This window comes from Lissotriton helveticus, chromosome 1_1, assembly GCF_964261635.1.
Source record: "Lissotriton helveticus chromosome 1_1, aLisHel1.1, whole genome shotgun sequence".
NCBI classification, from domain to species: Eukaryota; Metazoa; Chordata; class Amphibia; order Caudata; family Salamandridae; genus Lissotriton; species Lissotriton helveticus.
The window spans coordinates 411,432,408-411,446,502 of NC_136057.1; the positions used below are offsets into that span (position 1 = coordinate 411,432,408).

The window sequence follows — 14,095 nt, forward strand, 5'->3', positions numbered from 1 at the left end:
GTCCATGGTGTTTGATTGCGGCACCGTGGACTTCTTATTCTGCATGGCAGTGCCCGATGCAGGATGCTCGCCACCGGGCCCCCCGTCCTCCGTCCACACCCCACGTCGCTCGTGGAAGGAAGGGGCAATCCTCACCAGACCAGCGCGGCTCACACCTCTCCCACTGACTTGGGTGCCGTAACTGCTCACGGCCTTGGTACAGTGGTCACCAAATCGCCGCTCCCTCCAGGGGCTTGTACTCCCCCGCTGCTCACTGTTCCTTGGGCCACTCAGTGAGGGTGATCGAGCCTCTTCACCACTCTATCGCACCATGTGGCAAGGGCGCCGTGTCAGCGGCCGGCCCACACCACGTCCACTCCTCGGGGACCGGCCTGCTCGATGCCACACACAACAGACCAGCTGGTGCTCACCGGCCCAAACTCGCCGAGCCCCGGTACTTGACTTCCCGGGGTCGGATCAGGACAAGAAGAACACCGCACTGCGTCGGAGCACGGCGGCGCACAAATGCCGTCGTGCAGGGCCGTGGAACCACAGGATCAATGACTGATTTCAGGGGTCATTAAGGAAACCTTAGGAGCGCCGCGAAACTATGCGGCCATCTTGGTCGCTGCCAAGCCACCCCCCCCCGCTCAAACAACATTCTTGTATACTTATTGCATCAAAAACTCTTAGCTCCACAAATGGATAAAGTGACAAAGAATAGTGCTCAGAGAAGGTGCTTGTGCGGATAAGGAGTGGAAAAAGGACAAGAAAAAAGGGGGGTCCTTTAGATCTTTTCACAAATCACATTATTGTACATGGAAGACTGTCCAGTATACAATTTCTATATAACATATAGCACAATTGGAAGTGATCCAGTTGTTAAGTTACTATTGCCACTCTGCACAGATATCCAAACGATCCAGGCTTAATGAAAGAGCGTCAATGTTTCGACCCAACACCTAGGGAGGTAAAGGGGCCACTGAATGCTTCGAAAACGCAGGTCTTCATCAGCACTAGGAAGGTGAAGGAGCGACCTGGATGCCGAAGTCATCCAACTGAGAAAATGGACCTGGATAATTCCATGAAGCAGAAGGGCCCAAAGCCTTCACTCTGATGGACGCTGGACAGTCCCACCCTTGGCAGCAGGTAAAGCAAATGTGCTTTATGGCGCCCGAATCAGCAGGTGCAGGCAATCACGGGGCCTCCTGTGTTGTTCTGAGACTCGAAGTCCCTCTTGAAAGCTGCAGTAAACGTTGTTCCCAGGTGATGGTCACTGCTCATTGTGTGTGCTAGTTAGTTCCTCCAATTATTCCTTTAGGCCTTGCGCCCCAAGTGAAGGCCTGGCAGAGTGCACAACGTCGAATGCTTCTTATTGCGAAAAACACAGAGATGTAGGCCCTAGGGAAGGAGGATGGATGGAATCCCATTCACCTTCCTCAAGGTCAAGCGACTATGAAATCCCACAAAAAGTCTTAACATGTACAATACACGCCACACAATAACTGAATGCAGTGCTCTACATCATCTTTAGAAATATTGTTTTACCATTTGATGCCCATGTATTTTTCAGTCTCCAGTACTCTTTCTGTAAATACCTTGTAATAAATTTAAAAGAAGCAGTGAATAATAAACATGAACTTTATTGTTGTATCTTAATGGCAACGTATAGTTAATATATTTTTACAATACCTACTTAGACATTTCACTACTTAAATATAGTGAGATTTGTGATGCACCCAAATGTTTTACCCATGAGCATAGCCAGTTTACCTTATTACAAATGAATGTCTGTCATCTATGCTGATGGGAGATTGAGGCTTTGTTTAACCTTTTAAGAAGAGTATTCAGCTATATGGATAGTGTCATCATAGCCATTGTTATTACAGATAAACACCGCTAACATTTATGTGTGGTACATAAAATATATCGTCGTGGTTCTTCAAAGCCAGAATGCAGAAAAAAATGACCATTGCTCCTGTTATCAGTTAAGTAAGGATTTGCTTCTCTCCAGGAGGAACTTAGACAATGGTACTATAAAATACAGGCGAGCTACTAGTAAAGAACATTGATTCCCTGGGTAAAAAAATCTCAAGAGTACAGGGGCCCTACGGTCCTACATCCTTTTATCAATTAGGTGCTTATATTGTATCGTTGTGTATGAATTAGGAGTGAAAGCAGAAAACACCTCCATAAAAACGTTTATTTTATGCATATGTAACCCACGTGAAAAATGTGTTCAGTGTGGCGCAGATCCGGTTTCTTTGTTAACACACAAGAAAACAGCGTTTACAGTTTCAGCGTCATGCTAACAGCTCACGAAAAAATGATGTAGGCCTAGGTGATCTAATTACCACAGAGTAATCGGAGTAATTACTCATTAATCTTGTGATGCGAAATTAGAGAAACTACGCAATTAAACCAGATTGAGTAAGAGTAATTTGGGGCAAAAATCCTCCTGCAAGAGCACAGCAGCAACGAACTACGAAAAAGCGGCTGCTGGCTACTGTTGTTCATGTCCTGTAATATTTCGTGCTATTTTCTTAGCTCAAATGCTTCCTCAAAACCATATAAGACACAAGGTTGCATTTTGCACTAAGAAAAGAGCACTAAATGCTGTATTACACTTCTCACATAAATACAAGTCATTTTGCAGTAATTACAGGAGAGAGAATTACGCATGTTACACCCACTCCTAGAAAAAAAGGTATTTGTTTGCGTGAAGTTGAACAGAAAGAAGGATCATAAACCCCTGTTTAGCAGCTAACCTTCACCTGTCTGCTTTTCGAAGTCACTCTCATACCGGAATAAATGTAAATGTCTTTTTTATATTCAAGAGGTAAATTAACCTTTAGAGATAGTCGCAATAGAGGGTCAACGACGGACTCCAGAGACCGCACTTCTTAGTTACATTCCCGTTGTTGATGATTCTTAATGAAGTCTTAATTGGTGCACACAAACTTCTCCTGCACCTGCCGTTGAGAAATGCAAACTGCCAGGCAGATATATAAATGTTGAGAACAAATGGAGTGGTTTATTTCCGTAACAATAAATGGTAATTTTTTTCTTTTTTAAATGAAAAAAGTTCTTTATTTGAAAATCCAACAAGTATGTGCAACAAGCCTCAGCCAACGCGTTTCGTTCAAATTGAATGAACTTCGTCAGGGCGTATCCAAGTTTGCTCCTTCCTGGAACCGCCTTTGGGTAACATTACCCAAAGGCGATTCCAGGAAGGAGCAAAGGTCGCTCACTGCCCCAGACACACTTTTTGGGCCCTTATCAAGGAGACCATGGATATGCCATCGTAACACGCGATTTCACCCGCACTGGATACAGTCCATTCCCACAAGGAGACCTTCACACTTCGGAGTTCCACACAACCCTTTGATACGATATTTACAGCCTGACGAAGTACAATCCCTTTGAACTAAACGCGTTGGCTGAGGCTTGTTGCACATACTTGTTGGATTTTCAAATAAAGAACTTTTTTCATTTAAAAAAGAAAAAAATTACCATTTATTGTTACAAAACAACAGATGACAACCAGCACATTTTGAAGAATGGAGAGGCCTGCCCTTAGCTTCTTCTTGACTTCTCAGTGTCTTTTGATACAGTGGATCATTGGAGACTCATAGAAAGCCTGGAGACTCATTGGATTCACCAGAACAGCTTGAAGCAGCTACTCATCCTACCTCAAGAATCGTAAACAGCCTGTGAGGATGGAAATACCATCCCTGAATTTGCTGCAGTCTCAACTTTATTTGCACCATTTACCAACATCATGACATTGTGCATCTACCTACAAGGTTTATAAAATGGACATCATCAATCTTCTTCAAATTAAAACCCGAAAAACAGATTTTATTCTCATTACAGGATGACACCATACAAAAGTCAACATTGACTGGATGAAGGAACTAAAAACAAACCGCTTTTCACAGGTATTGACTCAGAAGTAAAATCCCTTGACTTTTGGATTAACTCAGACCTCACCATTAGAAGACACAGTGAACGCATAGTGAATCCAGTCATAGGTGTATTGTCTGCACTAAAAAGATTCAATCATTTCTTAATCAATCTGAATTCCATGCAGTTATACAAGCTGTTGTTATCTCTAACATAGACTAAGAAGCTACCAAAGACGGGCTTGCTCCCATGAAAGTGCTGAAGGACCTTCACCAGCTACCTTTGAAGGCAAGAATCGATTTCCAGCATGCATGCCTCACTTTCAAAGCTTCAGATTAAAAAATAAAAGCCTACCTCAACTCGTCTGGAGGGATCAAACCCCTTATGGGGAGCAACTTGCATATAGTGGTGCGTTCTGCACCAAATGTGCACACACTGGTAATTAGTGGGCATTTACCCCTGGTAAACTTCAGTACGTTTGACCCACTGAAAGTGACCTGAGTACATTTTTTCAGGGTGCACTCAGCAAATTTAACATGTGCAAAAGACCAAAGACTCAGAATATTGAAATTTGCTATAGTGCATATCAGACTTTTACAGGGCACTAGTAATCAGATCCTCAAAAGCAAAGAGACTCTTTGATTGGAAACTAAAATATTCAGGTCTAACTCAGCAGCATCTGAATGATAGTCCTGAGCTACATCATCTTTGTGGAGTTCACTCCTGAAGACCTGAGACGCCAGGGACCATTTCGTCCATTTATGAAACAAATACCAACCGTACTCTTTGAAATTAACTTCAATATTTAACCAACCCTTTCCACTTTAAGCAGATGAAGATCATTTTGCTCATTGTGATGACTGAACCAACCCCCTACTCTTACTGCCCACCTTCCCTATTACTTTCAGATGAATTGTTCCACTTTTTACTATTTTTTCTACCTTTGTCCCAGCATTGATGCTGTCTTCCTATTGTTTTGTGTATTTTCAGAGACCCGAGTCTCTTGTTGCTGTTATCTGTGAAACACACTAACAGACACCAGAGCTAAGTAAACCTATGTAAACAAATGTTAAATAAATAATCTGGCACGGGTAATGATATACCAATCTCTAGCATTACTAAGCAAATAAGAGCAAAAGACATACAATCTGCAGCTTAGACTAGGGCTGGTCACCACTTGCTGAAGTACTGGACAGTACTGTAAAGATTGATGTTATCTCTGTTCTCTTGCAGCTTTTTGATCGAGTTCGAGAAGATCACCCAGACTTCGAGGAGAAAATCATCCCCATCGGAGCTGAACTTACACATCCAAACCTGGCCATCAGCTCCGAGGACAGGCAGCAGCTCCTGGCCCGTGTTAACATCATCTTCCACTGTGCTGCAACAATTCGCTTTGATGAGCCCTTAAAGTATGTATCACCTTCTTCACATACAGCTTCAGGCAGTGGTCCATCTGGGTCCCTGGTACCATGTTTTGCATTAGTGATTAGTAGGAATTGCTGTTGATTTATCTATGAAACAGGTGAACATCAAGTCAACATGTTGATATCTATTAAGACCATCAGCAATCCCTTAGCACAATGAACCCGACGTCAACTTCTCGTTTCAACATATAACAATTGGTTGTACAATACAATTAAAAACACCCCACGCTGGAGAACTCTAGACTGGATCCACTACTTCATCTTCAGTCACAGAGAACAAGCACTAGTGTCACGCAAAACCATCTGCTCAACGTATCCTATCAAAATCAACAAGACTCAGCAAGATGGCCACTGCTGTTCAATTAATTGATGCATCCCTTTGACCAGGCCCTCAAACAACATGCAGTAGACGTTCACATGAAGGCAGACAACACCCAGATGCATAATAATTAAATGAGTCCCTGGATTGATTGGATTATCAGTGCCTACAAGAAAATTCTCCTTGCCTGAAGATTGAGATCCTCTGGGCTGATGGAACAGCCCAGAAATGTACCCCTTTCTTAATGTCCACAGTATTGGGGAATTCACTACTGACTACCATTTTGGCAAAAAACCTGGGCGATCTGCTCAAGGTCATCTATTCTTTTTAAACTCTAACCACTGTGATCAAGGGTGAACTGGCAACATAATTGGCAATGGCTTGACTCGAATTTGTACTTTATGGTGCATATAGCACTTCCAAAAGCAGACCAAAAAAGCAATAACTATTGAATCACCAAGTCAGACAGGGCCGGAGTCTTTTAAAGCATGAACATGTGAAGTCAGCATTCAAAATATTTAGTAAATGATAAAGTTCGGAATCCTTTGTAGTGTATAGAACTTTTATTGGCAGAAAGGTTTGGTGTATATGCACCCTATTACAAAGCAAGAAGGTATCTTCAGTCAGCTACATTGCTCTCTAGTATAAAAAAACCTTAAGGAGATTAAAACACAGAAGCAGACAGCTAAGCGCTTATGCTGTATACTTTGCGGATGTATTGTCCCTGACTATGCGGGCATAGCGCAAGCATCAGGAGCCTCCAGAATACAGCAATATTCCTACTGACCTTTGACAAGACAACGGAACTAGTGCTATCTAGAGATATAGACAATAAATATCTGTTATTCAGCGCCAAGATACCCAAGGGTGAACGTGTGCTTTACAAAATACACATGTTAAAAAATACACATCAAAAAGGGGCCCTGTATGCAGATGATCGGAATCCCACCACACCATTATGCTGCATTTATAGTTTCAAGTTTACAACATTGTTAAATAAGCAGAAAGCAATGCACAAAACTTTATACAAATGATTATTAGATAAATAAGTAGTCGTGTAATCTCATCCCAAACTCAAAGCTGGTAAATTACAGGAATTCAAGCTGCAATTCTTTAACCCCCTTTGGTGAGAAATAGTGTAAATATTTTTGAAAGGGTTGTAGCTATTATTTGTTTATTGCCACCAGGGCACAGCGTGTGAAACTCCCACAGCACCCTCATTATGAATGTCTTTAGTACAAAATTTGGCTATGACAGGGCATTTCCCTAATTTATATTAGTGCTCATTGCGTTCCTACTTGGCACTGATGTTGACTTCCCTAAATTATAACAGAAAAATGTGTTGAGAGCCCTATCTGGATGGGTTTCGGTCTCTGAGGAGTGATGTATCTAATGTTTTCCATACCACAGGTCCTCTTTCAGCCTAATTGGTGCCCTATGAAGAACACTACAAAATAGCATCCATCGAATGCTGTTGACCAAATATTTCTAAAGAAACATAGAGACATGCTCCTCATTTTTCTTCACCTCTTAGTGGTTGTCAGTTCCACTGATTACAGTTCAATAATAACATCAGGCCTAACATCATTGGGACAATCTTTGAAGGAATATAGGGTTGAGTTAGTTAAATTTGAAACCTCCTGGTTCAGGCTCATATTGTTACTCAGCGAAGTACTTCACAGTTCTATTCTGCCACTTTCCTCATTAAGTTTACATGTGCCCACTGCACTCTGTCCTCCAGGACATGGTTGTATCTGCTCAATAATAAGCTGTCTGAGAGTATCCACTGCCCTTGACGTCCATCACGCTATGGGTAAACTGGGCTGGACTAGACAGGAGAGAAACTTGAGTTCCACAGGAAGGAATATGCTCCAATAGGGTCGAGGGCCCTTACACACCCAGATGGGTCTCATGCTTCATCATTGGGCTAGTTCCTCTTTAGGCCAGCGATGCAATGCCCACGGGCATCCACTAGGGGGCTCTTTGCCAGAGATCCTTTTATAGCCTTCTGGTGAAGTGGGGGGTGTAGGCTCAAGTGGTGTGTGTAGAGTAGTGTTAAATAGTGGGTTAAAATAGGTGTGATGATGCTCAGTGTCAAACTATTTAATGAATTTGCTTACAGGCCTAATTAAAAATATCACGCTAATTTAAGATATAATGGTCCAAATTAGCATGAAGAGCAAGTTAGTCTAAAATAAGGCCAACATATTTCTTGCCTATATCTGTCAAAATGGATCATGTGACCTTTCTTCAGGACCTAACATAAGAAACCTACACTACATTCTGACTAAATTCAATAAATGGTGCATTGTACTATAGTAATCAATCACACAACAGGTCAAACAGTATTATTGTACCTTAACCTGGATGAGAAAATCCTAATAGGGTTTCAGTCAGACCCCATAATGTGATAGCAGAGGAAACGCCTGTTAGTGCCTCGTACGCAAAGTAGCGTCCGCCGTGAGACTTACCCCGGCTCCGCTTCCTCGAACGCAGTTTGACATCCATCACTGCACTACTTATCCATCCACAAAAGATGGCTGTCCTGCCACCATATAAATCCCCCCCACCCAAAACCATGTTTTTACTGCTGGCCTAAGTAAAGCTGCAATCTCTCCTTCCAGGTCCCCATTTCAAATCCCTGACTTTCAACATCGTCATCAAACACTCCATCCCCACACATTTTTTTTTCTAAAAGCATCTATTTTCACCTCCAACTACTAATTAAAATAAAACATCTTGTGATCCCTCTATTCTTACATTTTTTCCTCAAAAACCTGCTAATACCCCGCTGGCACAACTCATAAAATCTGCCTTACTGCTTGCCATATCTTCCCTATGTTCCTCTTACTGCCAGTTTTTTACACAGTGGTATGGGAGAGTAAAACCTTACCACTCGACTGCCCACTCTAAATCGGGCGGGTGATCACATTGCCAAACCTCTGACTGGCCTTGCTTTGTCAGGCCGTCAGAGGAGTATGTCAGCGACAGAGAATAGTAACTGCTTCTGATATACTCTAAATCAGACAGGCTGCCCTTCAGTTGAGCAGAGAGGGTACTCCATCACTGCAGAGGGTAAATCATTGCTGCTGCAACGGACTACCCTCTCTGCCAAACTCTAAATCAGCCTCTTAATATTGTTTTTTTTTCTTTAGGTTTACTATAAAACAATATTGCAATTATAAAAGGATAAGCAATCTAACAATTGAAAAGGGTCTATGGAAGTCAGTTCTAACAATATCAGATCATCAGATTTTATTAAAATGTGAACCTGCACATTTCCTATTTTGGCAGGAAAGACAGCTCTAAATAAGTAGATAAGGAGGTGTTCGAACTGCGGGTCTCTAGTTGGTAGAGGTAGGTACAAATAGGGAACCTTGCTTCTAGTCAGGGTAAGGAGGAAATCGTCTGAGATAACCCCTGCTCACCCTCTTGGTAGCTTGGCACGAGCAGTCAAGGCTTATCAAAGGCAATGTGTAAAGTATTTGTACCAACACTCACAGTAACACAGTGAAAACACCACAAACTGACTCCACAACATTTTAGAAAAATAAAGGTATGTAATCTAAACTGCACAAGACCAAAATGACAAAAATCCAACATACACAGTTCAAGAATATGGTTTCAAAAGAGTTCTTAAAGTTGCGATAAAATAATCCACAGTTGCGTGAAAAGTTCACAGATGGGTCACGTTTAGTCAACAGTACCTTTAGATGCGACGAAGATCCAAAACAGAAGCTGGTGCGGTGGAAAACAAGCGATGCGTCACTCCTGAGACACTGGGGAGGCGATGCGACAACCCCGCTGGATGTAGCGGGCGTGTTGCGGTGACTCCTGTCTGTATTGGGAGGAAGGCGATACCTTGTATGGATTCCGGTGTGGAGGTTCCGTAGTGAAAAAGCTCGCAAAGGCATGATGCGATGATCTTTGGGGCTGCGACAATCTCCGGGGCGACGATGCGGAGTCCAGCGGCGATCTTCCTCTCGCAGCTCCTCGATGCAATGGCTCTGCGACGATGTTCGCAGCGACGTGATGCGGTCCGTAAACAAGCGGTGCGACAATCTCACCCAGTGACGACAGGCTCTGCGACGATGCTCGCAGCGATGGTATTCTTCCCGCACCGAACTGGTGCGTCCCGCAAACGAAGGGTGCGACGACTCTGGCAGCGGCAACAGGCGCTGGGACGATCTCGGCCTTCGTGGTAGCAGGAATTTTCTCGCACTGACGGGGATGCACTCTGCAAACGAGCAATGCGATATAACTTGCAGAAAGTCTTTAAAATCTTGGTTTCCAGCTTCCCAACACAGGTACAACTTCCAGAGGCACCACAACTGACCCCAGCACTCTAGGCAGTACAGAACTCTCTCGGCAGAGTTCAGGGAAGCTGGGGGTGAAGTCCTTTTGTTCCTGGGACTTCTTAACAGGGAGCCAGCTCTTCTTCAGGCCCTGGGAGATTCCTTCAAGCAAGGGGACACAGCACAAAGCAAAGTCCTTCCCCTCTCCTTGGAAGCAAAGCAACTGCAGGTCAGTCCAGCAAAGCAACAGCAGGGCAGTCTTCCTTCTTCAGTCTTCCAGCTTTCTCCTTGGCAGAGGTTCCTTCATGATTCCAGGATGATCTAATTTTCTGTAGTCAGGGGTCCTGTACTTATACCCCTAAAAGTCTTTGTTCCCTTTGTGCAGGAGGGCTCTGAGCCCGGTCTGAACCAGTTCTGGGTGTTCCTTGAGCACTTTGTTTTCCTGGCCTCTCCTGTCCTTTCAGAAAGAGGGGCAGGGTCGTCAGCCGCCCAGCAGGAGGTGGATCCAGCATTGTGGAGGGAAAGCACAGCCCAGGAGCACTTTGTTGACCTGATTCCTTCTCTCCTTTCACAGTGCAGGGCAGAGACATCAGACGCACCACAGGGAGTGGAGCAGCACTGTGGGTGGCGGGCACATTCCTATTCAGGTCCCAGGTGCAACTCCTCCCTCCCATCTAGATGCAGATGTCTCTCTTCACCACTGGGTGGGCTCATTCTGTCTCCTGGAATCCCCCAGCCCTGTCACTTACAAACCAGACAGCCAATTCACAAACCAGCCAAGGCACACAGAAAGGTCAGACAAGAGAACAGCTACTTTCTAAAAGTGCTGTTCTCAAACACAGGATTTAAAAAACACCTTTCCTAAAAGATGCGTTATTAAATTCTGAGTTCAGGGATACTAGACTTTTATGTCCTACCTTGCTCCTATAGGAAGATATGCTGGTAGCCACTGAAGCCAGCATTCTCCATGATAGCCCACGGGCAAGGTAGCCTTACAATAATGAAAAACGAAAATGTCTGTCATTCACTACCAGAGCATGTCACCTGCACTAGTACATGCTCTACCTTTCACATACACTGCACCCTGCCCAAGGGGGCACCTTGGGCCTTCCATAGGCACTGTGCACAGAAAGGGAAGGGTTAGGCGTGGTCAGTGGGGACACTGACCAGGAGGACATGGCAGTTCAGACTGCACACAGGCAATCCGGTGGCAGGCCTGAGACATCACTTTAGGGCTACTCATGTGGGTGGCACAATCAGTGCTGCAGGCCCACTAGTAGCATTTGAATCACCAGCCTTGGCACACTTATTGCACTTTACTAGGGACTTCTTGGTAATACAAATATGCCAATCGTGGATAACCAATCACAATAACAATTTACACAGAGAGCATATGCACTTTAGCACTGATCAGCAGTGGTAAAGTGCCCAGAGTCCTATTGCCAACAACCACAGGTCAGGAAAAATAAGGGAGGAAGAAGCAAAAAGTTTGGAGATAACCCTGCAAAAAGGGCCATTTCCAACAGGAGGTAAAAGATACAGGTTAAAAAGAGTGAAGGTAATGGCACATCTTTGTTTTAAAGCAATATGGATTTGAATGTTGCTATTATGCGGCTCATTTTGCCCATAAACACCCTTAACCATGCATTTGAGTTCAAACCAAGTACTACTTTTGGAAAACAGCCATCCATTCCTATGGTGGATAGCTTTTTCCATAGCAGTCTATCACTAATCTCATCAAACACCGTTACAAAATGTACCATATAAGCATTATGATTGCATAGTGGAGAAGCGTGGCTCAGTGGTTAGAGGCGGCAGACCCGGAAGCTGAGATCGGCCGTGGACCAGGGTTCGATTCCCCGCCTCGGCGGGTCTCTGGCTCAAAATTCCACGGACTCGACAATTCTCGTTCCGGTGCCTACTCGACTCACGGGGTCACACTCTGCGACTCTGGGCAATAGCTTGCTTAATCTCCACTACGGCCCCTCGCGGCGGGATGCCTGGCTTTCACCTTGTGGATACCCTGCCGGGGTATCTCACAGGGGAATACCAGGACGGGTTCCCTAAGCAAGCGCCTTGAGACCTCTGGGTGATTCGTGCGCTATATAAGTCGAAATACATTTACATTTACATTTACATCCAAAGCACAACTTAGTAATAATGCGACTTAGCATCCTAACATTGTCCACCATTCCTACATGTTCTTAAAACCAAGCAGTTCTATAGGTAACACACCAGCTTTCAAGCCACATACAGTAGGCTGACTCGAAACAAATATGAACAACGCAATTTCAAAATCCAATATTGCATTAAGTCTAAAGTTACGTAAGTCACTATTTGCTCCGTTTTAGGTCAGGCCTAGACATAGTTTTTGCTGCCTCGCCAGCCTCATGTAATCAAAATATTAATGATAACAATACAAACAAAAACATCTACTTAGTTGGCTTTTGGGTCAGCACTCTTCATTCTTTGGTCTGTTCAGCTCTCATTCCCATTTACTTTCCACTCACCACAGCATACAGTATGCAGCTTGAGGCATTGGTTCACACCACTTTAGCCACTGGTTCTCTGCAGTTCCTGATCAAATGTGAACATCCCCATCAAGTGTAATCAGTGCCAGGGCTGGTGGGCCAATGATTTACCTGCCAGTGCTTTGTCCTTCAATTTGTTATTCCTTTGATTTTAATACTCCTGGTATGTTTAAACTAAACTTTATCTTCAAGTTACATTAGCTCAAAGACATTGGTACATTTTCTTTGCACCAATGAGGATCATATTTTTATGTGATGTGCATTAAACTGAAATCTATATAATTTGTAAATACACGTGCCTGTTAGGAAGCACCTTTATTGTTCTAATACATTAGATGCCCAGGGTTTTTTTAATGTAACATTTCTATTATGTATAGACAGCAGAATGTTTTCTTTTGTAGTGTTGTGGCACAACTTTGAAATACAACTTAAATAAATTTAACCACCGCGCCAGCAGTCCAAAGCCAGATCCATTGGCTTTTTAATTGCTTGTTTGTATAAAGGGATCAAGTGATTGCCAGACTAGGAATTTGGAATGCTACATACTCAATGGCATCCTGAAGATGACCCAATAAATAACATGCTTCTGGTACAATACAATCAGGAACCGATTTGGACCTGTGACTTTCAGGATGTTTCTTGACTTTTAGCCCTTTTAATAGCTTTAGTTATTATGCTCTCCATGAATTGGTTAGCCCCAGAACATGACTTTGGATGAACCTCCAATTCACAGTTATTAGTCCCACACAAGGGGATCTTTACTAATAAGGCAGTCCAGCTCACCCACAGATTGCTGACAACCTTTTCCCAAAAGTCCGCAAAAGCTGTTAAATGTTTTCGACCAAATAGTCTCAATCGATTCCTAGTATTGTTTTGGCACAGGCTTTTGGTTAACTATAATTAACATGGTCTCTTATAATAACTTTTCCTGTGTGTGAGGCTTAAAGCAGTTTTTGGTTACAAAATGCAAACTATGCAACAGATGATGGATTAGGTATTCAGTTTGCAATACCAGATTGAGCTGGAAAACACCACATCCACAGAAATGCCTAATCTGCAGAAGTCCTAGCACATTAAGTTATAGGTTATGCCAGAAAGAACATGCTCTCTTTGCCATACCTGTAGTAAAGTAGTTTCTAAGAGATTTGGTGAGAAAGTCTCAATTCATCAAAAGGTCAGTTCTAAGGTTGAAGCATAAGATGTATTTTCAAAACTGATGTAACCCCTCTCAGTTAATGAATTGCACTGACCTTCAGGGATTCAGAATTTGGGAGATATGCCACTTCTGCCAAAAAGCAGCCTATTCGCTCTCTGTAGACATCAATCGACCTCAATACAATCTAAATATGGCGGTTGGTTATGACAGATGTTGTAAATTAGCCAAACTCTAAATCAAGCCTTAGGTTCTGTAATGCAAAGAGCCTCTATTATTATCCTTAAGGATCACCAGAGGGGTCAGATTCAGACATTTTAAAATGGAAGCACCTTTTTTGTGGTTTTATAAGGAATTAGTGGCTTAATTTACAAACCCCCTTTGCAATCGCAAACTCTGCTATTCACAGAGCCAGATGGCTTGGGACCGCAAAAGGGATTTTTACTAGTTACGAAACTAAAGAGTACCCCCTTTTTGAATCACAAAAG

The 14,095-nt window shown here is 43.3% G+C and overlaps 1 protein-coding gene across 1 annotated transcript in view; it reads left to right on the forward strand.

Moving 5' to 3' along the window:
* FAR2 (fatty acyl-CoA reductase 2) overlaps nt 1-14,095 on the forward strand; it is a 499,288-nt gene that overhangs the window by 285,169 nt on the left and 200,024 nt on the right. Inside the window, exon 3 of the mRNA XM_078673760.1 lies at nt 5,119-5,294. Coding sequence (XP_078529886.1) covers nt 5,119-5,294 — 176 coding nt within the window. The remainder of the gene's footprint in view (nt 1-5,118; nt 5,295-14,095) is intronic.